The sequence below is a fragment of the Crinia signifera genome, chromosome 2, assembly GCF_055691185.1.
Source record: "Crinia signifera chromosome 2, ASM5569118v1, whole genome shotgun sequence".
NCBI lineage: Eukaryota > Metazoa > Chordata > Amphibia > Anura > Myobatrachidae > Crinia > Crinia signifera.
This window is the reverse complement of record NC_139218.1, coordinates 67947307-67974662: the sequence shown is the minus strand read 5'-3', so window position 1 is coordinate 67974662 and position 27356 is coordinate 67947307. Positions and strand designations below refer to the sequence as shown.

Genomic DNA, 27356 nt, shown 5'->3' with positions numbered 1-27356 from the left:
ATTTATTAAAGTGTGATTCTATACTCCAGGATATAACCACTTTTCCCTTTGTCTCGTTCTATGTAGTACTCATCCTTTATAGGATCTGTTGCCATATTTATTTCACATTTCTGTTTGGGCCTCATATATTCTGTAATATGCAGATTGTAGGTTGCAGTCAAGGTAGAACATGTGACTGTATTACTTCTGTAAGGGATCTTAGCCGTTGATGGATTGCAGACTCGCGCACCTGTATATTGTTTGTACTGTTGATCCTGCTTTGTGCTGCCTGGGTGTTCTTACTTTAGTATACTAGTTGTATATCTTAAATGTAGTATTATCTGGTTAAAACCATGACTTCTTATTGTTAAAATGGCTGCAAATGTTCTTCTTTTTTTAAAGCTATTTATTGACACTTTTTTTTTTTGTGACCGGTTAGCGTGGCTTTTCTTTTTGGTGTGTGTGTGTGGGGGGAATTACCTTTTTGGTGTCCTGAATGGGGTTTTATTTTTCTTTTTTACATCTAAATTGGACTCCTCCTTTCTTGCATGTTTGCAGTATTTTCTAATCTTAATTTGTGTTTGCAGGCTCCCTTGTGGTTAATTATCCATATGATGATGATGAAGAAGGTATGTCTGCGTACAGTAAATCCCCAGATGATGATGTGTTCCAGCAGTTAGCGCTTTCATATTCCAAGGTGAGGGTTAGAAAAACTAAGCACAATGTGGGCCGCTGCCAGCACCTGGGAACCAGTCCGTCTGTGCTGACACATTCATATATAATGCATTAACAACAAGTTTAAAATAAAAAAATGTTCTACTCTTACACAATCAGCCTCACCTACCTTTATTGGAAGGCTGATTTTATTTATTTTTTTTGCAACAATATAGTAAAATAATACCTGATCACTGAGAAAGTTGCACTCAGACCCCCCTAGTTGACCCCACCCATACAGGTACCTACTTTTCCTCAGCAGAGTACACGCTATTATCTACATACAATATACTTTAGCTGTATTGAAGGATAATGCAGGGCAAACGGAACACAACTATGAAATAATTACCGTATTTGCCGGCGTATAAGACGACCCCCCCAACATTTCCACTCAAAATATAGTTTGTTATATAAGTGCACCCGGCGTATAAGGCGACCCTCCCACTTGGAGGCATGTTTTTCAGGGGAAAAAATTAGTCTTATACGCCAGCAAATACAGTATTTGCCCTGTGCAAATCCAGAGTTTAGACAGATTATGTAATCTGGTTTTAATGATCAGACTAAATTATTATGTAATCATGCACACAGGGTGATTTATGCTGGTGGCATTTTACAACCGACATTATTTACTCTTTACAAACCTTTTTTCTTTTCTTTATTGAAAGAAGGAAAGGCATAAACTCTGTACACATGGAGCAATATATTGCTCAGTGTCCCATTTTCATCAGCCAATTGGTCGCTGATGAAAATGAGACTCTGCCGGGGGAAGAGGCAGGAAAAGAGCTGACTGACAGAGGAAGCCACTGGTCGCAGGAACATGCGACCAGCAACCACCCCAGGGCAGGTTGCGGGAGTGTGCTCCCAAAGGCAGTTGCCCCGTACACACAGGGATATCATATACCCAGCAAATATTGCTAAAAATCGCACCGTGTGAACGGGACTTTATACTCCCCTTATTCCTACTAACTCATGTGCAGTCCCAGGATTGGGCGGCTGTTAAACATAAGCAGGAGTCTCCTGCCTTTAAGTTTTACTCTCCTAAATCTCCTTTAAATCTCCTAGAATTCAGAATGCAGCGATCTGCAAAGCTACAGTGAGTAGCCAATAAAAACAGGAAATCTGCAATAAATAAGAGCAGAATGGAGGAACAGAAGTTGCTTAATTTTGATTTGCTGTCAGCATTGTACTCTGGCTGTCTTTCTGGTCTCCCCTCTCTAGTATGTTGAAATGTGTTATGATAGGGCCATATATGACGTATAGGTAGATGCATTGTACCACTCCATGGTTACAAAAGCCAGATTTTACATTTCTTTTCACCCTTTAGTTTCCCCAAAAACCTGATATATCTAGAAATAATTTTATTTTTATACATGAAGCTGTTAGTTTGCGTGAAAGTTGTACAGCTTATGCCAGCTCCTGGCCTGAACACTGTTGCAGCACCACCATGTGTCAGAAAGTGGAAATGCGCTTCTACTCTGTCTTGTTCAACGTGTCATCAAATTTTATGTAAAAATTAAGTTCATATAAAAAAAAAATCCATCTTCAATGTGGAAGCCTTGTATTTGCTGAATTTCTGTTGTATTGTTTTTATTGTTATGCTTTCCAAGCCTAATAAATAACTAGTGTGTTTGTTTTTTTTCTAGGAAAACAATGACATGTTCCAGGGTAGTCCATGTAAGGCGATTTATCCCAATGAGAACTTCCCTCAAGGAATCACCAATGGAGCACACTGGTATAATGTTCCAGGTAAACAAAGTATCTACTCTCATTTTGATAATACTTCTTGTTAAGTTTTAATATGCACTTCTGAGTGTCTGTGAATTATCTGTTTGGCTTTGTGCATATCGCAGATCTTTACACAGCGTCCTTCTTTCCAGCAGTCCTATAACTCTGTATCCCATGTACATGCTACAAAATGCCCAAGTTTGCCATAGTTGCTTGCAGAGAACTATGTTCCACTTGTTCCTGAACTTTGTGAGTGGTCCGCAAATGTATTGCTCTGCTAGTACTGTATTTTGTCTTAGTAAATTAGTATATTTAATATCGTCATTTATACTTGTCATTTATTGGTGCATTATTATAATAATATCTGTAGTGTGTCAGAGCTGCACGACATGTTTATTCCTTCACATGGCATTATTGGCTGTGTAGTCTCATGGTGAGGGCGATACTGGGAAAGGAGAAGACCAAGCCTGTTGTAAAATGCTAGTCAGATGGAATTTGTCCCGTGTGTGGCCACGAGTGCAGATGGCTGTGGGAGTACGGTGTATATGGGTGTGTTTGTATGCTGAGGACCTTTCACATGGAGTGAGGTGTTCATGTCACCATAGCACGCTGATGTCTTTGTAAGTAGGAGATCAGCAAAACACCTGGTTTTTATCTGCTTCTCTGTAATTTAATTGCCCAATAATCAGTTTTATTTATTCAGACTGCGCACCTGATTGCATTGAGCGTAGTGGCCGATGTGAGCAAAAGTCTAACCTGCATATTAACCCATAGGTGGCATGCAGGACTGGAATTATCTAAATACCAACTGCTTTGAAGTGACCATTGAGTTGGGCTGTGTGAAATATCCTGTGGCCCCAGAACTCCCTGTGTACTGGGAAAGTAACCATCGGTCTTTGCTGCAGTTCATACAACAGGTGAATACTTGTAGTACTACACAGGATTGTTCCCTGTTAACATGTCCTGTCTGAACCTCTAACTTCTATTCCTTGTTCAGGTGCACAAGGGAATCAAAGGATTTGTGCTTGATGCTACAGATGGAAGAAGCATTTTCAATGCAACCATTAGTGTGGCAGACATTAATCATCCTGTGACCACTGATAAAGCTGGGGATTATTGGAGATTGCTAGTGCCTGGAACATACAAAGTCACAGCCTCTGCGAGAGGGTAGGTATCACTTTTTTAATAGCGTAAACAGTGGCACTGTAGAAAATGACACTTTATATTTCACTCAGTGGATTTCTTACCCCACAGGTATGTTCCTGGTGTGAAAACGGTCAACGTCACGGATGGAGAAGCAGTGGTTACAAATTTCACTCTTGTCCGTTCCGGTGCGGATATCCACAAAGAAGATAAAGGAAAATTATCGGTGGTAGAGCCGGAACCAGCAGATCCTAACACAAAGGCGTTTGAGACCCTAATCAAGGATCTTTCAGCGGAGAATGGCCTAGAGCGTCTCCTGCTGTCCACTTCTTCTAGTGATATAGATCTTTATCGTTATAGACCGTATCACGACCTTTCAGAGTCCCTACGCGGACTAAATCTGAACTACCCAAACATTACTAAGCTAACCAGGTAATATTTGTTGGCAGATTTTTTTTTCTTTTCTTCCAGCCTGGCATATTAAGGACATATTAAAACTGATATTAAATCTACTAATGTCCTTTTTTTCCCTTTGAGCAAGGCAGTTTGGTATTGGTATATATTACAGCTGTTCAACAATCTACAGACTTGAGTTTCTCCATACTCGGTACTTGTGTATTATCACGGCGCCCCCGATTTCCATCGCAAGGCATTGTACAACCAAAAAGTTGCATCTCGCGGGCTCGCCACACTTCGGGTTGGCGTTGATAGTGGGGTGGCGTTAACAATGGGGGGGCATTTCACATACTCATTACCCATCAAGGTGGGGATACAATTAAAAATCGGGTCTGGGGGCATTTAACATGGGAATAAGCCCAAATCGGGCATGATAGCATTGCATGCCATTATAATAGCATGCGATGCGACGCAATGTTAAAATTGTATACTCAGCCCAGGGAAAGTCTGAAATCGGCTCTCATCGCATACCTTAATTAGTGGTATGCGATGGGCGCCGTGATAATACACAAGTACCCCATACTCTTTATGTTATCCATTCTAAAATGTCTGGTATGGCATAGTGTAGCAGCTTATTCTATTCTGCTTTTTGTTATTCAGATTGGGTCAGAGTGTTGAATATCGTTACATTTGGTCCCTGGAAATCTCCAATAAACCCAATGTTTCTGAACCAGATGAGCCGAAAATCCGATTTGTTGCCGGAGTTCATGGAAACGCCCCAGTCGGCACAGAACTGCTCTTGACATTTGCAGAATTCCTCTGCTTGAACTATAAAAAGAACAATGCAATTACAAAGGTGAGCTATCTGTTGGATTATCCGGCTGTCGCATGGGTCCATTGGAATACCATTGGAGGGCTGAGAAATGATGGGGCAATTGGCCAGTAATTCAGGCAGTCCAATCAAAATAATTTTTCGAGATCTCTACTACAAAAATATATTTGAACAGCTGTTTGCTTTTTAATGATATCTTTCATCCAGCAGGGGACACTGGAATAGACCTTATAGTGGGTATAGAATGTGTAGTAATATGTGTCGTAATTTTTAGTAGTGTGTCCGCTCCTCCCCCCTCTATATCCCTCCTCAAACCAGTCTTTCTTTAGTGATCTCCGGAGCTGGTCACATTCAGGCTACTCCTATGAGGAAAAGTTATTTTATTATAAGCTAGGGATCTTCTAGCCGCAAGAAGGAGGACTGCCTGTCCACGCCAGGGGGACCCTTCCACCACCGCTTGCGGTGTGAGCAGGGGTCTCTGGTATTGAGACTGCCATCTCAAGGCTGTTTCAGACACCGCTGCTTGCAGTGCGCATCGCGGACCCCCAGCCACTGACAACACCAGCCAGCAAGCAGACCGTAAGTACAACCTGGCACCTGGGTAATGGATGGCCAGGACAAGACGGTCATTAGGGCTAGCCAGAGCAGTACATGGGTGCATATTACAAAAAGCTGCCATTAAGAGGGGGTGGGGCTACAGAATTAGTCCTCACCCTAGGCTCTCAGCAGCCCCGGCGCTTCAGAGAAGGCTGTTAGCCATTTTAAGACACATTCTGCGTGCTGCTGTGCACACTAGGGGACAGGTACCGCTGCTGGGGTTAAACAGCACAGAGGCTGTCCTATCTGCATCACAGCCATGAGTCACAGTGGTGCATAGCTTGTCAGGAGATTGATTGTACATTTCTTGTGTGCCTGCTAATATAACGTTCATAGGGCTAAGTTTGGTGTTGCTTCCTTCCCTCTGCAAGTTTATGCAAGGTTAGTCTAATGGGACCAACACACATAGCGAATTGCAGAGCGTTCTGAGCGATGCTGGATCGCTCTGAACGCTCAGCCATGTGCCAGCACTGTGTGCTGACGGATCTGTCAGGACCAGTGTTCTCCGCTGAGAATACTCTCCCTGACTCCGGCTATTAACTAGATGTTGACTTGGCCTGAGTGAGGCCATAAAATGGTACGGAGGCTCCACTATCCCCCCATACTTACTATTTGAGTATCTAAATCTGCACCATAAACTATCTTTTCTTTTGTCTTTTGAGGTCCACTTTTTTGATGAGCAGTGAATACACCAATAAGGAACTTTATTGGACGTTCAGATTGTGGACATTTTGGAATGAACATACCTTTAATTGGGAACGCGGGTTCCATCCATTCTTTGTTGTACTTTGTTTTCTAGGAGGTGATACTACAGGTACCCTGCTGCACCTGAGTAGAGCGCAGACACTTTTTCTCTGTATAAGAGGGAATCTTCCAGCCAGACAGCCTCTATATCTGACCATGAATTGGCCTGGTCCCAGGCGCTAAGTCTGTGGTACCACTGTACCCCTGTAGTGGCCCCTCAGTTAGCTAAAAAATAAAAGAAATGTACTGCCTTTAGTGCTTCAGCAAGATTCTGATGATGATGATGATGATGATTTCACAGTGAAGCCTGAATCTGACTCTTTGGGTATTGAAGTGCTAATAATCCCTCTACATCAGGACCCAGTTCTGTCCACGCAGTCATTTTTTTGCTAAAAAGAAAAGATCAGCGTCTGTTTTTCCAAATTCAGAGGAATTAAATGTATTCTAAATTCAACCTGGCAATTGCTGATCATAGGAAGATTTGTGAGACTCTACCTTCTGGGGGGTCTTTTGTGTCCTTTTTATTCTAAAGGGTGATACTCCCAGTACTGGGAGACACCTTTTTAAGGTATTTCTGACAAAGTTAGGAAATACCTTTAAAATAGATTTTCACCATGACGTGTCACACTGCAACCAGCTATGGTTGGTTAGTGGGTGAACAAGGCTATTAATTCGTGGGCATCTCGGACACCTGAGGGCATTCAGTCTGGTAAACCGGTTCAAGAGATTATTTCACTGGCAGAACATATCCAGGAATCAGCGGCCTATTTAGGGGAAGCCTCAAAAGAAGGTTTTTGGTTTTTTTTCCCCCTGAGTGTGTAGTTCCTCTATTCTGGCTATATCAGCTCGTAGGGCTCTCTTGCTTCGCCAGTGGCAGGCAGACATGGAATCAAAGACTGAGGTGGAGGCTTTACCCAATGCAGGTAATGTACTTTTTGGGCCAGAATTGGACCGGCAACTGGAGGTAAATCCACCTTTCTTCCATCTGCCTCTCCAACTCCTAGACATTCTTTTTCTGGTCCATCCTTTCAGGCCTCAGGACGCTTTCCATCTAATCAATTAAGGATACAAACTAGACTTCTGTTTTTCGTCCAGGTTGTCTGTATTTTTCAACAAGAAGTTGGCGTTTTTACCAGATGTTTTTTTGAGGGGTGATTATGGTTGCAACCACCTCTTTTTCCCCTCCCACGTCTCCTTGGGATTTGTAGCTTGTTCTTTCCTTCTTGCAATAGTCTCTTTTTGAGCTATTGGAAACTGCAGACCTCAAATTTTTGTCTTGAGTCGTTATGATTCTTATAGCACTGGTTTCTGCCAGACGAGTATTGGAGTTAAGGGCTCTATTGCTGCCCTCCCAAATTTGGTATTTCAAGCAGGATAGAGCCGAGCTTCGTATGCGCATAACTTTCCTTCCCATGGTTGTCTTGCAGTTTCACATGAACCCAACCTCTGGTGGTGCCGATTCCGACATCCAGATCCCTGGATATGGATTGAGCACTCCGAATCTATGTTGATAGGACTGCTTCTCTGAGATAGTTGGATGTTTTGTTTATTCCTTATGTTATTGCCCATCCTGGATGGCCTGGTTTAAAACAGATGCCTGCAATATGGATCCATTTCACGATTCATCAGGCATATCTGGCCTCGTCTAGAGTGCCTCCGGGAAAATATTACAGCGCACTCAACATGGTCGGTCGATCAGCTTTTCTTGGGCAGTTGCACGTAGGGTTTCTTTGACCCAGATTTGCAGAGAGGCTACATGGTCAAGCCAAAATACTTTTATTAGTTTTTACAAATTTGATACTTTTTCGGCTTTTGATTTTCAGTTCGGCTGTGCAGTGTTGCAGGGTTCTCTGCTCTTTCCCGCTCGTGATGAGAGCTCTGGGATGTCCCCATTGTAAGGTCTATTCCAGTGTCGCCTGCTGGATAATGGAGAAGACAGGATTTTGGTACTCCCCTTTAAATCCATTTCTCAGATTCCAAAGGGGTTGCTGGACGCCTGCACCGTGCTGTTTTTCCTGTTTAGGTAGGAGGAGTTTGGAAGTATCTGGTTGTTCAGTTTTCGGTATTGGTTTCTCTTTCACCTGTTCTGTGTGTTTTGTCTTGTGTTCTCTCTCGCGCCTTTGGGCACAATTTTCTAAGACTGGCTGGGGGAGGAGCTGACAGTACTACAATTTTAAAGTGCCAGCTCCCATTTACTACCCATTCTATACCCACTGTAAAGTCTACTCCAGTGTCCCCTGTAGAATCGGAGAAATAGATTTAACGATGAGTTATTTTAGGCATTTTTTTTTTGACATGCCTTTTTATTTTTAGCTCATTGACAGAACAAGAATCGTTATTGTGCCTTTGGTTAACCCAGATGGTAGAGAGAAAGCAACGGAAAAAGATTGTACATCAACGATAGGACAAACCAATGCCAATGGCAAGGATCTGGACACAGACTTCATAAGTAAGAAACATATATGTTACAAGGACAACGTTTAATCTGTTAGCTTGGAAAAAGTAGCCAATTGGACTTAAGCTGGCCATACGCTTGTTTGATTTGGCCACCTTTCACCCGATTCTGACGGATCGGGATGAGAATCAGGTGAAAAGTGGTCAAATCAGATTTGTTTGATGTTAAGTACGATCCAATGTGCAGTCCCGTGCGCATCATTGTCTGAGATAGGACCCACTGCACATCCAACCTCTGTCTTGGACAGTCCTCTAGCAGCAGTGAATGGGAGTGCATGTGAATATCGCAAGCGATCGTGACACCCAGGAAGTTCCCAGGCATCTCAAGGGGGTCGGCTGTGACTTCTCCCCTCGAAGAAGTCGCGGTAATGTATGGCAAAGCTTGACATATCTTCAGCAAAAGCTTTCCAGGGATGTGAAAATTAAAGCTACTGTATGTACGTTTAGCTTACCATGACTACCATTGAGTTTATGCCTATATTGCTCAAAATAAATGTTTACTGAAAAAAATATCCTTATGTAGAGCTGCATGCATCTCGAGCTGTGATGCTCTGTGTATTTATGTCTATGTACCATAAGCTCCTGCGCTGCTTCTAGTGCGGAATTACATCCTCCTATACTAGATTCAAAACCTAAAGTTTCAAAGAGGCAAGTTTTTATACTGTGGTCTAAGTGGGATTGCTGAACTTTTCCTTTTGTATGTCCAATCAAATGCCAGCTCCAGCACTTTAGTAATCTGTGTAGATGAGAGTGAAATGACTACATAATAATATACTGAAAATCTATTTCGTTCAAAACTGTTATTGCAGCCCATTGTCAAGGGAACTCAATATTCTGCAAGTTCGTACACCAGCATATATGCTCGGCACAATATTACATTGCAGATAAATACAAGGGCTGCTTGTGAGACACACCCTTCTAGGCCTTTTATAGCCTTATCTGAAAGCCGCCATGACAGCACTAGATAACATTTTTTGAAAATGAACATTTTTAGTCCAGCAGGGGAACACTGAAGTGATAATTACAATAGAAACAGATTGGTAGTCACTAGAAGCTGGCACATTAAGAATTGTAATCAGTGTGACTGCTCGTCCCCCTATACCCCTCCTACAAGCTAGTCTTAAACTGGACATACATCTACAGATTTATTGTCAGACCTGGCTGGTTGGAACAAAAACCTGTTAATGGGTGAACGCAAATGACAGTTGACCGTTTGCGTCCAAATTCTGGAAAACTGACAAATTGTCATTCAGATATTACCAGGTTTTGGTTCTAACCAGCCAGATCTGACAATAAATCTGTAGCTGTATGGCCAGCTTTAGATTAGTGACCTCGGGAGCTGGTTGCTTTCTTTCTAGGCACCTCCTGAGAGGCATTAGTTAGGGATCTGCTCTCAGCAAGAGTAGGACAGGCACTGCCTGTCCACATCGTAAGAGCTGCTGGGGAGACCCCTCTGCCACTGCAAGGGTCTCTGGCACCAAGGCCACCGTCATGGGGTACCCAGTCGCTCCGCCATTCGGCACGGATCTCTTGTCTGATTGCATCCGGCACGGATCTCTACTGCATCCGGCCAGCATAGGCAGCTTGTGAGTATAGTGCATGGCGCCCAAATAGCGGGAGACCAAGCATTAAGCTGGTCACTAAGTTCCCACAGCGGTTCACAGCGCAGGCTTTACAGAGCGGCACCATTATGGGGGGGTGGGGGGGGGGTGCTGCGGAGATGGCTTGCTAGACTACCTTCTGGCTCCCAACGACCCTGGCATTACCCTTTTCTTCAGCAGCACATGTTACCCGCTGGTGTAGAGATAGAGAATCTGCTGGGCAATCTACTTCCTCTGACTGATTTTCCCTTACACTGCCTCAACTTTCTAAAATATTACTCCTTTCTGTACTGCAGTCTGATGCTTGAGAGGAGGAGGGAGGATTCCCCCCTCTTACTGGATGTGGGTGAGTTTAATCAGACCTATGAAGGGGAACTGTTCTTGGAAGATACAGGCTCCATTCCATAGGGAATTGATGTGTTAACTTTTGCTTTTTGCCAGATGTGGCATATTGGAAGGAGTCCAGGGTCCGCCAAAACGTAATTTTTGGGGGGTAAAAATGTTGAGATCTGCTGTAGTTTCCTGACTCACATGAGTTAGATGACATTCTGTCTTCTGCTTGACAGCATCCTGATAAGAGATTCCAGGTGTCGTATCGCTTGTTGTCGACTTATCTCTTTTCTAAAGATAGCAGAAAACTCTGTGTAACACCCTTACCCATCGCAATTGCCCCGTTTTATAAAAAGATGGTACTTGGTGACGGGAGCCACTTCATTTAAAGGAGATTTCAGATCGGAAACTTAGATCCCTGAAATCTATTTACACAGGGGCAAGTTTACTGTTGTGTTTGGCTGTGGTGGTTTGCTGGGTCATCAAAGCTTGTTGAAACGTAGGCATCTCTGGCCTGTAAGCAAAGAGGAAGATAGACGATCTTATCTCTTTCGCAGATGACATCCATTAGTTGATAGTTTCTCTGGGTGAATCTTCCAGGGATATCTGTTCTCTGGCTTTCAGGTAGTCAGGGCTAGCGATTTTCTGCTCCTAGGTCTCCCTGGCTATGACACTGGCAAGTACTAAATCCAAAAAAGCGGTAGAAGCACTGCAGTTTTCAGGGAAGGTCCTGTTTTGAGAGGAGTTGGATACTTTTCTTTTGCTGGCCCTTTCAGCCCTCGGTCCGTTTCCAGGGCCATTCCTGGGGGGGGCAGCAACTACTTCCAGAGACTTTTTGCCCACCTGGCAGAAGGATTACTCTAAAAGGAGCGATTTCCAAATTGCTCCTAGCTAGAGAAATAACTCCAGTTCCCTTGCATCAAGAACAACTAGGCTTATAATCAAGCCTTTTCTCTTGCTGCCGAAGTTGAATGGCTTCGTAAGGCATATCCTACAATTAAAAGGTTCTCCATATACAAATTCCAGCTGGAATACCTTTGTAAGGGATGAGTTTCTTGGTATCACTCGATGTCAAGCACACATATTTACACATTCCCATCTATTTACACATCCCATGCTCCATGTTACATACTCGCAAAGGCTTCCTTTTCAAACCCCCACTATCCACGCCAGCCCGAAGCGTGTCGAGCGGATGCGTTACGCCTCCTTCTGACCTTTTCATACCCCCACTATGCACGTCGGCGTGGAGTTGATTTTATAAAGTGTGACGATCCCCGCGGATTACATGTAATCCGCGTCCCCTCGCGGGGCTCGCTGCACTCGCCATACTTTATAAATTCAGCTCCACGCCGACGTGGATATTGGGGGTATGAAAAGGTCGGGAGGACGCGTAACGCGGGGCTCGCTGCGCTCGCCATGCTTCAGTCTGGTGTGGATAATGGGGGTTTTTCAGGAGCACATTCACACCTGCCATATCATACATCTGAGACAGTAATGACGACGTGTTAACTGGTAACTGGATTTTAGTTAATAAAGAAGAACAAAGCAACTTAACAAAGTACAGGCCGCTACGCTAAGCGGCCACCGGAACACTACGCTGATTCTGACAGGGACGCTCACTGGAACACTACTTCTGACTGACTACGCTAATTACACTGGCCGAGGAACACTACGCTCATTCTGACAAGGATGCTACGCTGACGTAACTGCCACCGTGAAACTACATAAGTACCAAGCTCACTCCACTTGCTTAGTGAAACCCTCGTGGGCGGCTGCTCGTGGGTTCTCTATACACCAGTTGTGTAGAGCGACTACATAGTAAAGTCATCATACCTTTTTTGCGTTTACAGTTTTGACACCTTTTGCAGTTTCTGTGTCGCAATTTGGCTGTGTAGTTCTGCAGGGTTCTCAGCGCTCTCCCACCCTGGTTGGGAGCTCTGAGATTTTCCCATTGTAAGTATCACTTCAGTATCCCCTGCTGGGTGAAAGAAAATGGGATTTTGGTTCTTACCGGTAAATCCTTTTATCTGAATCCACAGGGGACACTAGACTACAGCAAAGTCTTTGTTTTGTATTTATATTTTATATGGGATAAATACTGTTACGCAGTTTGTCCCATGTACAATATGGGTAAAACGGAGTGCTGGCATATTTCTTTCTATTCTGAAATGCCTATGACTCTGCATAGTCATTCCCTGAGCAAGCTTTGGGCTAATTCGAGCAAGTCATGCTAGCCTGCAATAGTGCAATGCTGCATCAGTCCCATAGTTAGTGAGACTTCTAAACTTAAAAGGAACTAGATGACTGTAGAACATCTCTACATCATTTGTTATGTATGGAATGCTAATGGGGTGATGTAATGTGGCCATAAACCTAGCTCAAATTTATTTTGTTCTATAACTGATCATAAGAGTGAATAATTGTTTTCTTTTTTTTTTAAATAGGTAACTCTTCTGGTCCTGTTGCAGACAGGGAGAAAGAAACGAATGTCATTATTAATGGTTTAATCTTGAAACAAGATTTCACACTTTCATTAGTTTTAGATGGTGGTTCTCTACTTGTAACCTATCCGTATGATAACCCAGTGCACACAGGTGAGTGCAAAACAAGACTTTATTTTGCCATCATGTGAAGTAGCTACAGTTGGTTTACATTTATTTTAGTTTGTATTATTAATTTTGAATGGCCTTAGACAACTTTTTGCTGCAAATTAGGACATTTTTAAATGTGCTATATTTATGTGTCATTTGTATTCACATTAGGTATTGAGCTTTAAATCCTGAAGACAGTTCTGAAAATTCTGAGAATTGTATTTGTATTTTTTTTTTTTCAGTTTAGTAGTTTTTCATGTTGGTTTTGTTCTTTTCAAATGTACGTATTTCTCTCCTATCAGAGCTGATCTATAGAGCTGACCAACTTTTAGATTATAATAGCTAATGATCTATCAAATGTAATAATGTCTAATTCAGTATTTATTCCACAGTGGAGAACAAAGACACTCTGAAGCACTTGGCTTCTGTCTATGCAAATAACCATCCTACAATTCATCTGGGACACCCAGGATGCCCTAACAATTCAGGTCAGTGTTGATGAGGGTCTGAATAGACAACATTTTGAAATTGGCAATCTGACACTGCATTACAATTGTAATCTGTTTATCTTACTAGATGAGAATATCTCAGGAGGAGTAATCTGTGGTGCTGAGTGGAGAGGACATCAAGGCAGCATGAAGGTAATACTTTGCAAAGTACTTTCAACATTTAATAAGTTGGTATGTGTAATCACTAATGTCTAGCTCATGGTGGTTCATACAGTGTATGGTGATAAAGTGAAATTGACAAAAATATTATAGATTCCTCTTTCTCTTGTTGCTACTGGGGAACACTGGACAGTGGTTTTCTGGTGTGCTGTAGAATCTAGCACTTCAATTAAAACTGTGCCTTTAAGCCTAAACTCTTCCCCTCCAATCCCAAGAGGACAGTGCGGTTTAATGGAATGGAATTGGACATGCTATTGGGGAGGATCATGTTGTGTCACGGGTATCTGGTATGGCCATAGCGGCCAGGATGGCATGCTGGCTCCGTGTCTGGGACGCGATTTACGAATCTAAGCGATCTTTGAAGTTACTTCCCTTGGTGGAGGCATTCTCTTTGGGCCTGAATATGATCATTGCCCAGGTTACATGTGGGAAAAGCACCGTTCTTTATTTGGTCGCCTTAAAGAAGTGGGGGCATTGTGGTCTTCTTTCGAAGGAGGGCACCCGCTAGATGAATGTGTGCAAAGGACAGGTTTTTCTCTGGTAGGAGATCTGCTCCAAAGGGACAATTTTACGAAAGACACTCAGGTCAAGGCTTCAGAGAAGGTTGCTTACTCCAGTCCAGGGACCAATGGATGGAGTAGTCTTTGGGTCCATGGTATAATTTCCAGGGGGAAACGTAATTGACTTCCGGGTCCACTGCCACAGTGTTTTTTCACCACTGCTCTTCCCAGGGAGGTGGAGCAGGAGGTAGCATTTGCCCAGTCCATACCCTCTCTGCTTTTATAATATTTGCGCCTTAAATTCTAAACTGTGGGCGGATCTTTTTTTACAATTCGAAATCTATGTCATGGTGGCAAACAATTGTTTCATTTCGCCGAACATCAGGGATGTTCTTTCACATTCCTAATTGGTGAAGGTCATCATTTGTTTCGCAGTCTGCTCAGATCACTTTCAGTCCCAGGCTCTGTCATATGGTTTGGCCACAGCTCCATGGGTCTTCACAAAGATCATGAGGAAATAGCAAGCCTGCTGCACAGGGAAGGTATTGCGGTCATACCTAATTTTGACTTTCTGCTCGTGCAGGCTGCTTCTGCTTCTTAGAAGCAGGTGCATCTAGACAGCACGGTGCAAGTCTTTAAGGATCACGGCTGAGTCCTGAGTTTCTAGATATCTTGCCTGGTACCTTGGCTGCAGTTTCTGGGGGCTTCTGACCCCTCCAATATTTAGTCAAGACTGTTCTTTCGGTTCCTTGTCTGTCAATCCTTGTGTGCATAAAGTTATTGGGTATGATGGTCTTCACCTTAAAGACCTTTCAGTGTTCCAGATTTAATTTGCAGGTCTTCTGTGGGAGACTCTCCTATATTAGTCAGGTGCACAGTCCCTCTCTTTTTAACTTCTTTTTCTGTCCACTGGCTTTGCTCTCAAATACTTTCTCATTTGGTGGCTGGTTGCAGATCAGCTGCTTAAGGGATGTGACTTAGAAACTCCACATTTGTCATAGTGACCATTGCCGCAAGTCTCCTATTTTGGAGTACTGTGGCATTACATCTTGTGGTCTTTGGTCATCATTCTAGGCGTCCCTGCCAGTAAACATGCTTGATCTCCAAGCCATCTTTCTAGCTCTTTTGAGTCTGACCTGGCAGTCTACTCAGTGTGGATTCAGTCAGATAACGACACAGAAGTGATGTTTGTCAATGCAGCAAGATGTCCCACATTCTGTCCTGGGCAGAGGTCTTTGTTCTGGTGATCTAGGTGGTGTTAATCCTGGGCATGGAAAATTGGAAGGTGGATTTTGCTGGTCAGAGCCATGTTTCTCCCGGAGAGTTGTCATTCCATCTGTAGTTCTTGGAATTGGGGTCTTCCGGAGGTGGACCTCATGGTCTCCAGGAACAACTTCATATTTCCCCCAGTTTTATGTGTGGTCCAGAGACCTGATGTCATGATGGTTCCATGGAACTTCCATCTGGCATTTATTTACCCCTCTTTACCAAGTTACCTCGGGTACTCAAGCAGACCAAGGTTGAACAGGTACAGTTTATCTTTCTGGCTTCCATGACTGTAGACAGGTTCTCCAGACAGTCCCTACTTTCCAGCCGAAGGTTGTTTCTGCTTTTAACTTAAACCAGGACATTGTCTTTCCGGTGTTCCCTCAGTTGGCAACCTAAGATTATGGGGAAAATCTGGCTCTATTGAAAGTTTAGAAGCAATAAGTAGATTATTTCAAGACAACACGAAAAACAAAGCTGATACAGTACTAAGATGTTAAATGCCAAATTTTAAATTGTATAAAAGGTTAAAAATGGAAATAAAGAAATAAATGTGAGTAAAAATGAAAGGCGAGAATAAACATACTATTATGCATGTAGGAGTCACATAGCATAATTAAGGAGGAGCTTATCATATACTTGTATAAAGGACATGGATCAATAATCAATGTCTGTATGTATGGGTGACAGATGGTGTATACAAGAACTTACACAACCATTGCAAAATCAAAAATTGATTAAGGAACCCATAGTCAGACCATTTATGTGGTTCATAGTATTAATATAAAGTTTCCATTTCTTATAAAGTGTGATCTGGTCTAAGTTCTGTAGAGAGTTAATGCGGGTCTAGCACAGGTACCAGCCAATCGGTTGCTGTCAAACCTATGGCGAGATATTATAAGCCTTTAAAAGTGATAATACGGAGAGTGATAAATCTCATTTTTCAAGCACAGCTTTTAACATGGTAGTTAGGAGCTGATTGGCAGGATACCTTAACTGCCATGTACAGTCTGTTTGAAAAATTACATTAGTTGATTGGCTGGTACTTTATTTCCATCCTTGTTGTCTCTATCCAAGGCTTTGCAAATGATCTGCCATGTTTTAAATCCGAAAAGGTATCTCTCTAGTCAAAGTAAATACATTGCAGGAGGACAACGCTGATAAGAGGCTTTGATTTCTTGATCCCTTTACAGTGAAGTTTTTTTATTTTTTTGTTACCAAAGCAATAAACATGATAATGGGAAACAAATAATATGTCTGCCTTACACATTGTAAAATTTGCAGGTAATAGGTGTATACGATGGAAGCGTAACTGGAGTTTGAACAATTGGTTAGTTAAAGTCAGAACTTTGTTCCAATAGCGGCAGATCTTCTGGGTCCATCCAGATATTGGGACTCTTTTTCTTTACTATCAAAAAACATGGTCAAGTTAGAGAAAAATGTTGTTTTATTTAAACCACAGCAGCAGTTTGGGGGCTACCCTTGGTTCTCCCAGTCTCAACCTGCCCTATCTGTGTTAGTCATTCTTTGGCATGTTTTTTTGTAGATTGTAATTCACACCGGCCTATCTTTTGTTTAAAAAAAAACAAAACAAAAAAAGGGCATCAAAACAGTGCAGGAAAGGGGAGTCTGGGGGCTGCCCAGCTGCTCAGGAAGTACTGGGTATGCATCCAAATGGACAAAACAGTGCACATGCCCCTTGTCAGTGCACACCCCCATGCAGTCAAGGCCATGCCCCCTCTTTGGCAACAACTCACTGAGCTGCAAATTATATCGCTTTCGTGTTTTTCAAAAACACGTGATTTCGCATTGTGTTTTTGGACATTGACCGCCCAAAAACACAATGTAGGCTTGGTGCAGTGGTGAATAACTTTGGATCAGACCTGATGCACACGGGTTTGTGAAGAAAAGGGCCAAATTGCACTAGTGTATAGGGGCCTATAGGTTCATCCGCACAATGAAATATATGATTCTGGTGACTGAATGCTTAGGTTGCAGGAAAATGGGGTACTTTTTTTCTAGCACGGCGCCCCCGATTTTGATCGTAGTGCATCTTATACAATCGCATCGCATGCAATATAGCGGCATGCGATTCGATTTTTATTTGTACAAGCACCCTGATGGGTGCTTACAATGTTAAATGCACCCCCATTGTCAACGCCACCCCCACTATTAACGCCAAACCGGAAGCGTGGCGAGCGGCGGCGGTACGCGTCCTCCCACTTTTTCATACCCCACTATCCTTGTCGGCGTGGAGTTGATTTTAGATAGTGTGGCGAGCGCAGCGTACCCCGCAAGGGGACACTGGTTACTTTACATGTATTCTGAGTCCCCTCGCCGGGCTCGCCATGCTTCGGGCTTGTATTCCGCTTCCCCTCGCAGGGCTCGCCACACTTCGGGCTTGGTGGCTCGCTGCGCTCGCCACACTATCTAAGGACAACTCCACGCCGACGTGGATAGTGGGGGTATGAAAAGGTCGAAGGACGTATACCGCCGCCGCTCGCTGTGCTCGCCACGCTTCGGGTTGGCGTTGATAGTGGGGTTGGCGTTGACAATGGGGGTGAATTTAACATTGTAAGCACCCATCAGGGTGCTTGTATAATTAAAAATCGCATCACATGCCATTTGCTATGCAATATTTCATTGTACAAGCACTCCTGTTAATTTAACGGGAATATCGCATTGCATCGCACACCACTAAGTACGGTATGCTATGGGCGCCGTGCTAGGAAACAAGTACCAAAAATAGTAGTGAAAATGTTCATACTCCATATATTATGACCTTGATTTTGTGCTGTCTGGTCACTATACAATAAAAAAATTGGTTTGTTTTAACAGAACTGTCCCCCCCCCCCCCCCTTTTTTTTTTATATAAAGGATTTCAGTGTAAGCTATGGTCACTGCCCAGAGATAACAGTCTACACTAGTTGCTGCTTATTTCCCAGTGCTGGGCAGCTAAAGTCTCTCTGGACTGACAACAAAAAGCCACTTCTTGCCATGCTGGTAGAGGTAAGGATATTTCTATGAAGATTATTTTCATGCTCTTGCTGCTTTTTTTTAATTTTTATAAATACTGTTCACTATTCCTAGTGATTCAAACTCCTGTAGTTATGAATTGGCAACATGTTAGGCTCTGCTTTATAATAACGTTCTACTGGATTCTGAAGAGACCATGGGTCCAGCCCTACACAATTTTTTCCCCTGTAACATCTGACGACAGACTGTCAGCCAGCTGCTACTGTCGTGGATACCTTGGGAGGGAACTTTTGTTGCTTATTAAGAAGTCTGGGTCTCTGGATACCTGATGCCAGTTAGGCAAGACATGCCACAATTTATAAAGAAGATGGTATGAGCAGCTTTTACCATTCCACTGCTTCTCATTGGTTTGGGGCTACATAGTGTGTACCTCCCCTTCACTACCTGTGTATTCATAGCATTGAGATCTCTCTGCAGTATGCAGGGAGAAATACTCAGACCCAAGTCTCTCAGGGGGTGGGGTGAGGGTGGGGATTCACAACCAGAATGATCCCTCAGACCCGTTCTCAACCTGAAATCTGTAAACCTTTACTTGGCATTCTACCTGTTCAAGAATATCGAAAGTCTGGAGCCTACGGAGTTTCTTGTTTTGCCTGGACATCAAAGGGTTCGTACATTCCAATCTCGGAACCACATTAGGCCTTCCTTCGGTTTGCTGTACACGAGGCTCATTAGCAGTTCTGGGCATTGTTATTCGGTCTCTCTTCGGCACCCAGCGTATTTACCAAGGTAATGTCTGTAATGATCACTCATCTCCATTCTTTGGGTATGATGATAAATATCTGGTACCATATCTGGTTGACCTGTTTATCTAGGCTTTGTTTTAAAACTTACTCTTCGAGAAAATGTCTGTCTAACCCACCGAGTACTTATCCATTACGGTTGGATTGTCCATTTAAAAAATAATAATTTCGTTCCATCCCATCTTCAATTTCTGGGTATGATTCTGAACACCCCTTCACAAAGTTAGAATGCCAAGTAAAGGTTTACAGACCCCAAGTACATTTGCCTAAACTGTACAACAGGACGCACCAACTGCCCCACAAACAGGCCGCCACCACCACCAATCACCAGGGGGAACATAGGATCCAGGTGAGGACCCTATGAGAGAGGGTTCCCTAAAGGAGTCCCTTACACCTCTCCTAGGTCCCTCAAGACTGACACTGTGGTGGTCCTCCTGTGAGACACAGGGTCCAGTCCCAGGAGCTAAAGGCCGACAATCAACTGATTGTTTTGAAATAAAAGTCTACTATTCATCCACCATTTGCATATAGTGTATCATTTGTACCTACCACACCTAGATAAAGAGTACCACATACAAACAACACACCATACCCCACTGACTCTCACTCATACCTCCAACCCGCCTCTCCTCCTCATACCGAACACCCATTGCCCCCAGACTTGCCCCCCTATCCCACTCTGAGTGCGCAATTCATCCTAAAAATCACTAAGTAAATGAGTAGTAAATGTGACTTAAACATCTGTTACACTCTCAAAACACACAAAGCTTTGTTTGGCCATACACTACTGCGATGTATTGCAGCAATGTATGGCCATCCGATCCCCTGCAAGCCGCCTGTGACCTTCCCGCGTGGCAGAATTGCATGTGGCCCTTTAACATGTGATGCATCACATGCAACCTCTGTTCCCTGCCACTGGGGGGGGGGGGGGTCGGAGTCAGAGGTCGGACTTGCATGCAGGTCGGACCATCAACTCAGGCCCGATGTGCATGGGACCGCGCATCAGACCTAATAGGGCATCAAACACACACACAATTTCGGCCTATTTCTCAGCCTGATCTGCCGGGAGTGGGTGAAATCAGCCAAAATACAGTAGTCGTGTATGGGGGCTTCTACAGTTTGATCTCCTCTTAAACCTGTGCATAAATTAGTGATCATTCCTGGCATAAATCTGGTGCATGTTTTATTCTTCCAGAGTTGGACAGAAATAGAGATGCATTTAGCATATGGCCAGAATGTTTTTTAGTTTTGTCTGTTCTGGTGTACTGGTTACACCTGTGTGTTTCTGGTGCATTTCAAAGCCCTGGAAGTCAATTTGCCTCCAATCTGTACTTATATTATCTAGCGCTACTGTATGGGTTAATTTACTAAACTCCAAAGGTGACTGTAATAGTGAAATGTAACCAGAGCAGGCTATAAATGGAAAATAGAACGTGTAATAGTATAGGTGGATTTAGCGATTTCCATCAATAAGTGATAGGAACTGAATACAGCCAGCTCTGCTTCTCTTTACTTTGTCAGTCAAGGTTTCTGCAGAAGTCTGAGAAGGCAGGTTTGTGTTCTCTGTATTATGGATCTGTTCTATGCCCCCATGTGCTGTGTACTGTAGATCTGTTCTATGTCCCCTCCTGCTGTGTACTGTGGATTTGTTCTATGTCCCTTCGTACCGTCTCAGTTGCATAGCCTAATTATTTTCTGTAATTAAGGCAGAGTATTTAAATGTAATAAGATTGCATTGTGCTACCATAGATTAGCAGATATACAAGGCAACTACGTTATGAAGCCGTTTTATCCCTAGAGGTTGAATTGCAGTGATGGCTCCTATGTCACTGTAGTGTGTACAAATGTAAATAGTGATTCTTTTGGTTCTAGGTGCATAAGGGCGTACATGGCGTTGTAAGGGATGAGAAAGGAAAAGCCGTTCCTAAAGCAACAATTATATTTAACGAAGGAGTGAAAGTCTACACCAAGGAAGGAGGATACTTCCATGTTCTGTTAGCACCGGGATTCCATAACATTAATGCCATTGCGGAGGGATACCAGCAGCAGCATACCCAGGTATTGTTTTCTCTTTATTGGTAACCTAGTTCATGTGCTCTATCATTCACCAGGCAGCTTGCAGTTGTATCTAGTTGGATGTACTAATGCTAACCGAATACATTTTCAAGGATTGTGTTGGGGGTGGGGTTGGGAGATCTCATTTTAACAAAAAATTTGCAGGCTAGACCAGTAAACATGGACGCTACTGTCATGTGTCAGTGATGCAGTCAAGCTGGACCTACTTACTCCTGCACAGCGCAAAGAGAAAGTGTGATAATAGTGGTAATGTGTTTCACATCATCTGTGATAGCAGATTGTACTAGTGACTTCTGGAAATGACAGTATGCACATCTTTCCTATTTCTCTCCTGTCCCAATGCTTAGTGGTGCTTTAGCTCATGTTAGGTCACATTGTAGGGCTGCTAGTGCACATTATTTTATGCAACACAGTACCCCCAATTCACATGACATACTTGGGGCAGGTCAATTGTTTTCCCATGCGACTACCACTAATAGTGCTAAACAGTACAATTAAATTGTTGCTCCTGTTAGAAACCTGTTCGCTGCGGGGAAGACCTTTCTTCTCCTAGTCTTATGAGGTGCGTTAAATGTGTGCAGAGTCCATTATTTGGGTGCCCTATCCATTTCTGTAGACTGAGTTAGACACATTACGTGGCTAAATCCGGGGCTTTAAGGCATCAAAAATGAGCAGTTCTAAGGGCATAACTAGATATGTTTCAGGCCCCAAGGCAAAAGTTTGTAAGCCTATATGTACTATTCAGTAGTGGAAAATATGTATGACACAGGGAAGGTGGCCCCTCTCAGCTCTGGACCCCATAGCAGTTCAGACTGACTCTTTATTTCCAAAGGGGAGAGAAACCATTTGATGGTCGGCAACCATCAAATAATTTCTCTCCCCTTCGATCGCATGCGAGGGGATGTGTTTGCATACATCCCCTCGCGTGGTACCGAGGGGGTTCAGGGGGAGGGCATATGACCCCTGTGATTCCTAGTCCTTCCTTTTGAAACCATATAAGCAGAATATATTCTTAATGCACCAGACTCTCATTCCAAAAATAACTTTCTGTAGATATTAGAAAGCCCCTAATGAGATCACGTTTCATAGTCAAAAGCATTCGCACGGAAGATAGGAGATAAAATGGTCTCTCAGTTGAGCTGTTTTATCACTTTTGTATAATACATTTTCTATTTGTTAGAATATGAGGTACTTATGTTATATCTGGGCTCCCGTTTTTCTTATGAGGCCGCGTCCCCTCGCGGGGCTCGCCACGCTTCGGGCACGGTGGCTCGCTGCGCTCGCCACACTATATAAAATCAACTCCATGCGTAGTTGGATAGTAGGGGTATGAAAAAATGGGGTGCATTTAACATGGGAGCCCAGATAATACATAAGTACCGAATATTATTATAATTTTATTTATAAGGCGCCACAAGTGTTTCGCAGCACCGTACAAAGGAACAGTACAGGGAGACCAAACTTGGCATAACATTGAATAAATAACAAAAATAGAGTACAAGTAAGGAACGCCACAGTTCAATACACATTACAGCTTAAATACAGTATAAGTAGTGAGGACTCAATCAACATACTATAAGAGGCTTGTGGCCAATGATGGAGAGGAGGCCTAATACTGTACTTCAGGGAGTTTGGGAAAATGTAACATACATACTTATTTGTCACTCTATACTTTTTTCATTTCTTCAGTTTGTAATTTAAGTTTTTGGAATTTTAGTTAGACGTGTAGGCAGATACAATAAATTCGTTCAAAATAAGGTTGGACAAACATTTATTGGATAAAAGCATCCAAGGGTACTAAGAAGAATCATATTCTGTCTTCTACAAGGGATCAGCTATTAAAACCTAGGTTGAACTCGATGGATGCAAGTCTTTATTCAGCCTTATCTACTATGTAACAATGTAACATGTCATAGGCAATCTGTAAATAGATTGTGATGGAAGCTGTACAATGAATTCCAAGTTGTCGCATACTATTGCACTGTTCAGTATATTGGACATAAGGCAGTACAGATTCATATGTGGAATCCCCTCCATATAACATTGTAAGCTCTCATGAGTAGGGCCCTCTTTCCTTATGAGCTTTTCTTAGAAGATAGATAGATCTATATCTATCTATCTATCTATCTATCTATCTATCTATCTATCTATCTATCTATCTATCTATCTATATATATATATATATATATATATATATATATATATATATATATATATATTCTCTGATGAAGGAATAAACTTCCGAAACTGTTAGAATTACAGCTGTTCATGGCTCCAGCTTTTTCTTTATATCGCTAAGTCCCCCTTGAGTGCCGCCAGCAGCCGTGGTACCCTCTATATAGATAGATAGATATCTATCTATCGGCCACCCTATTAATTGCTTCAGTGTCCTGTCCACTGACAGAACTGTCTTTATTTACCATGTTCTTGTCCTAAGTTGTCTTGTACTGTAATTTGTTAGTTAATTGTTTTAGATTATTGCTCATTTATGTATTGTTGGGTGCAGCTGGACCCTTGTGACGCCATATAAATAAACGATAATTATATAATTTATTCAGAATAAAGAAACTTTGCTGTGTGTTTTTTATTCTTTCAGGTTCATGTCCGGCATGATGAAGCTAGCCTTGTAGAAATAATATTTATAATGGATAACCGAATCTTTGGCCTGCCCAGGCAGTTGGTTGTGACCATTGCAGGTATGACATTATACTTTAATATTTTCAAAAATGTATTGTTTGTTATAAAGTGCTTCTAGTATATTGTAATTTACAGTAATCCAACAAAATCAGCAGTCAATGCAAGCAAGAATTAATAGTAATGGATGATAAGGCACTAGTTAGGGTATGCAACATAAACCCCAAGGGAAGGCGGTAGAAATAGAGCAGATGGGATTGATGTAAGACCACATAGAACCCACATGAAAGACCTGGTTACATATTCTGAAGAGGACCTCCTATGTGTCAGAATAATTTCCAATCATGTTTGGAAAAATCAGGGATAGGCAAGTGAAGCAAAATATAGTAGTATCATGCAAATTAAAGACTTGGGATGCAAAAAAAAAAAAAATTATTTCCAATAGGGTTGAAGTTTGAGATGACTCCACCACACATGCCCCAATTGATTACAATTGCTCCATAGCATCCAAGAAATGCCACAGAGCCTAGTGTAGACTTTATACCAGTGGTTCTCAATTTCGGTCCTCAAGTACCTCCAACAGTGCATGTTTTCCATGTCTCCACACAGAATCACAAGTGAAATAATAAGCTCCATCTGTGAATCTTTTTAAATTTGTCATTGACCAATGAATGCACTTGTGCACCTGCTGGGTGACTTAGAAAACTTGAACTGTTGGTGGTACTTGAGGACCAAAGTTGAGAGCCACTGCTTTATACCACCAATATAACAATTTATAAGCATTCTTTTTAGTGGAGGCATTTATGGAAACCCAGTTCTCCACATTTCTTTGGAATAGAATATTCTCTGAAGAAGTGGTGATAATGAGGGCATGATAGAGCATATACCCTTAGAGTGGACAGTGTGGCAGAAGTGATGAACTGTGGAGATTGCTCTGCTATAAAGACAGGCGCAAACAATATTAATAAATGCCCATTGTAGGTACCTTGGAACTTCTGTTTAGACAGTTGGTAGGTGAGAAAAAATTTGGGCTCTACATTTGATGTTTTTTTTGTATGTTTTAAACTGCAACCTTCATTTATTATTATTATTTGCTTTCAGGAGCCACAATGACAGCCTTGCTACTTACAGCCTGCATCATCTGGTGCGTTTGTTCGATTAAGTCCAATAGACATAAAGACGGATTCCATCGGTTGCGCCAGCACAATGACGACTACGAGGACGAAATCCATCTTATGTCCGCTGGTTCTAAGAAATCCCTTCTAAGTAATGAGTTCCAGGATGAAACGGACACAGAGGAAGAGACACTGTACACCAGCAAGCATTGAGAACAGTAGCCAGGATCAGTTGCACCAACTAGGAGATCCAGATCTCTTTAATTCCTGGGAACTATTTCTGGTTTGGCAACTCCCTGCAGTTTTGCCATTGATTTTCTCTTGAACTATTTTTGTGATAAGTGCTCTTTAATTATTGTTTATTTTTTTTTGTGCGCGTGCACCTGGATTCCAATGTCTGCTAAAAACATAGCGTGAAAATGTAAGGCTTGAACAACGTTGGATTGCTGATAAAGCCTTACCAGATGCACGTTTTCACCACGCGGCGGCCATGATGGGATGAATAGGATTTATTGCAATATCTGGCAAGGTGCCTCATCGAGCCTCTTCACTTATAAATGATGTCTGCACATCAGAACAATATGACTGAATGGGTGAAGGCAATGTTCTTTTTTTATCGTATACGGTAATTGATTGGAATAATATCATGGCCAGTTTTTATTTATGCTACAGGAAAAAAAATGTAACGTCATAATAGCAGTAGTTGTAGGTTTCAGTTCTTGCGCTTGTACGATGTAGGTTCCTGGAAAACTGAGTGTCCCAATGTCTCTTGGTTCTCTCAAACACTACATTAGCAGTAGGTACAGCATTGTGCCCTTTTTCTTTCTTCCATTTCTAGTAATATGATTTGTGTGATGATGCTTGCTATGGTATTTTTTGTTTCCCTTTTGTCTCATTCTTGAAGGCCCATCTAAATGATGCACTACTGTTCCTTTTATAACAATACAAAAATAATTTTTCAAAAAACAGACAAAACATCCTGCCTATATTTACAATGGTGTCTCATTGTATGCCCCATATTCCAGTACAGTAGTATTCTGCATTGTTATGGCTAACATAGCAGTTTTATCTTTATTTAAATTATTTCCTTATGTAATGTTTTTGACCAGGGGTAAAAGTTGAAGTGGTATTTACTACTTTTACAGATAGCTGCCAAATCCACTGCCTTATAATGTTCTGCCTGTTTAGAACCCGCTGTGTTTCACCACTCCAGAAGCCACACAGTAAACAAACCTTGCACTTTGTTCATTGATTAAACCTGAGATTTAGTATTGATTTTTTTTTTTCATACATGGCCAAGAGAGCATTACAGGTAATGGTGGAGTCCCTAATTGGGGCATTATTTATTTTTGTGAACGGTAAATTTGTATTTTTTAAATCATCTGTAAGTTGAAGCTATGGTACAAACAAATCACCCCTATTGTAGAATGTTAAGTATACTGTGCTGGCCTGTGCTTTGCTGTATGCGGTTTATAACCACACTATGGACGAACGCAAACTTACAACCATGAATATCGGATACACCCCCAAGGCCATGCAGTATTACGTGTTTCTCAATAAGGCACTCTGGACCTTTTATATACATTTCCCTTGCTGTATAAATATGTAATAACTCCTGAAGTGCCTTGTTGCAGTAGCAGCAGCATTAGAAAGATAATGGTATTGAGAGTTACAATGCTGCAACACCTTCCCCTGGGGATTAATGCCTTGATTTTGTTGAAGAAAAGTGTTTGATATGCTTTAAGTACCACCATTAAAATGTGTTGTAGTTTGGAATGTGACGCGTATTGTCTTTAAACAAGTACAAATATTGTAGTTCATGTTGCACATGTGCCTGTAAGCAGCAACACATTCTCCACGGCTTCTAAGATTATGGTTTTAATTTCAAAGAGGTTCTCAACTTTTTATGGTAATAAATACAGGATGCATATTTGTTCCAAAGTTAGTCAGATTTCTGGATCATAATTAGATACATTTTTTACTCTGTATTTTTTTGAGTGATTGCGCTTTATAATGTAGGACTTTCTTCCCATATACTATTCAAGAAGGCGCAGTAGATGTCAAAATCATTGCACAGATACATTAATCAAAAATGCTACAGAATAAGTATTTTGAACTAATTCTACTGTATATGCAATATGTACAATAATAATTTTGTAGGGAGCTGTGTGTATGTTTCTCACCCAAACTCTGCTTTCCTCTCCTGTATCAG

The 27356-nt window shown here is 42.1% G+C and overlaps 1 protein-coding gene across 1 annotated transcript in view; it reads left to right on the top strand.

The window, feature by feature from the left end:
• The window catches only part of CPD (carboxypeptidase D), an 83859-nt gene extending 56939 nt beyond the window's left edge, over positions 1-26920 (top strand). Inside the window, exons 8-21 of the mRNA XM_083172295.1 lie at positions 567-676; positions 2337-2439; positions 3193-3335; positions 3416-3585; positions 3673-3993; positions 4618-4813; positions 8444-8579; positions 12960-13109; positions 13499-13594; positions 13683-13747; positions 18418-18549; positions 21192-21377; positions 23992-24091; positions 25131-26920. Of these exons, the coding sequence (XP_083028421.1) occupies positions 567-676; positions 2337-2439; positions 3193-3335; positions 3416-3585; positions 3673-3993; positions 4618-4813; positions 8444-8579; positions 12960-13109; positions 13499-13594; positions 13683-13747; positions 18418-18549; positions 21192-21377; positions 23992-24091; positions 25131-25357 (2135 nt within the window). The 3' untranslated portion in view covers positions 25358-26920. The remainder of the gene's footprint in view (positions 1-566; positions 677-2336; positions 2440-3192; positions 3336-3415; positions 3586-3672; positions 3994-4617; positions 4814-8443; positions 8580-12959; positions 13110-13498; positions 13595-13682; positions 13748-18417; positions 18550-21191; positions 21378-23991; positions 24092-25130) is intronic.
• The last annotated feature ends 436 nt before the right edge of the window (positions 26921-27356 follow it).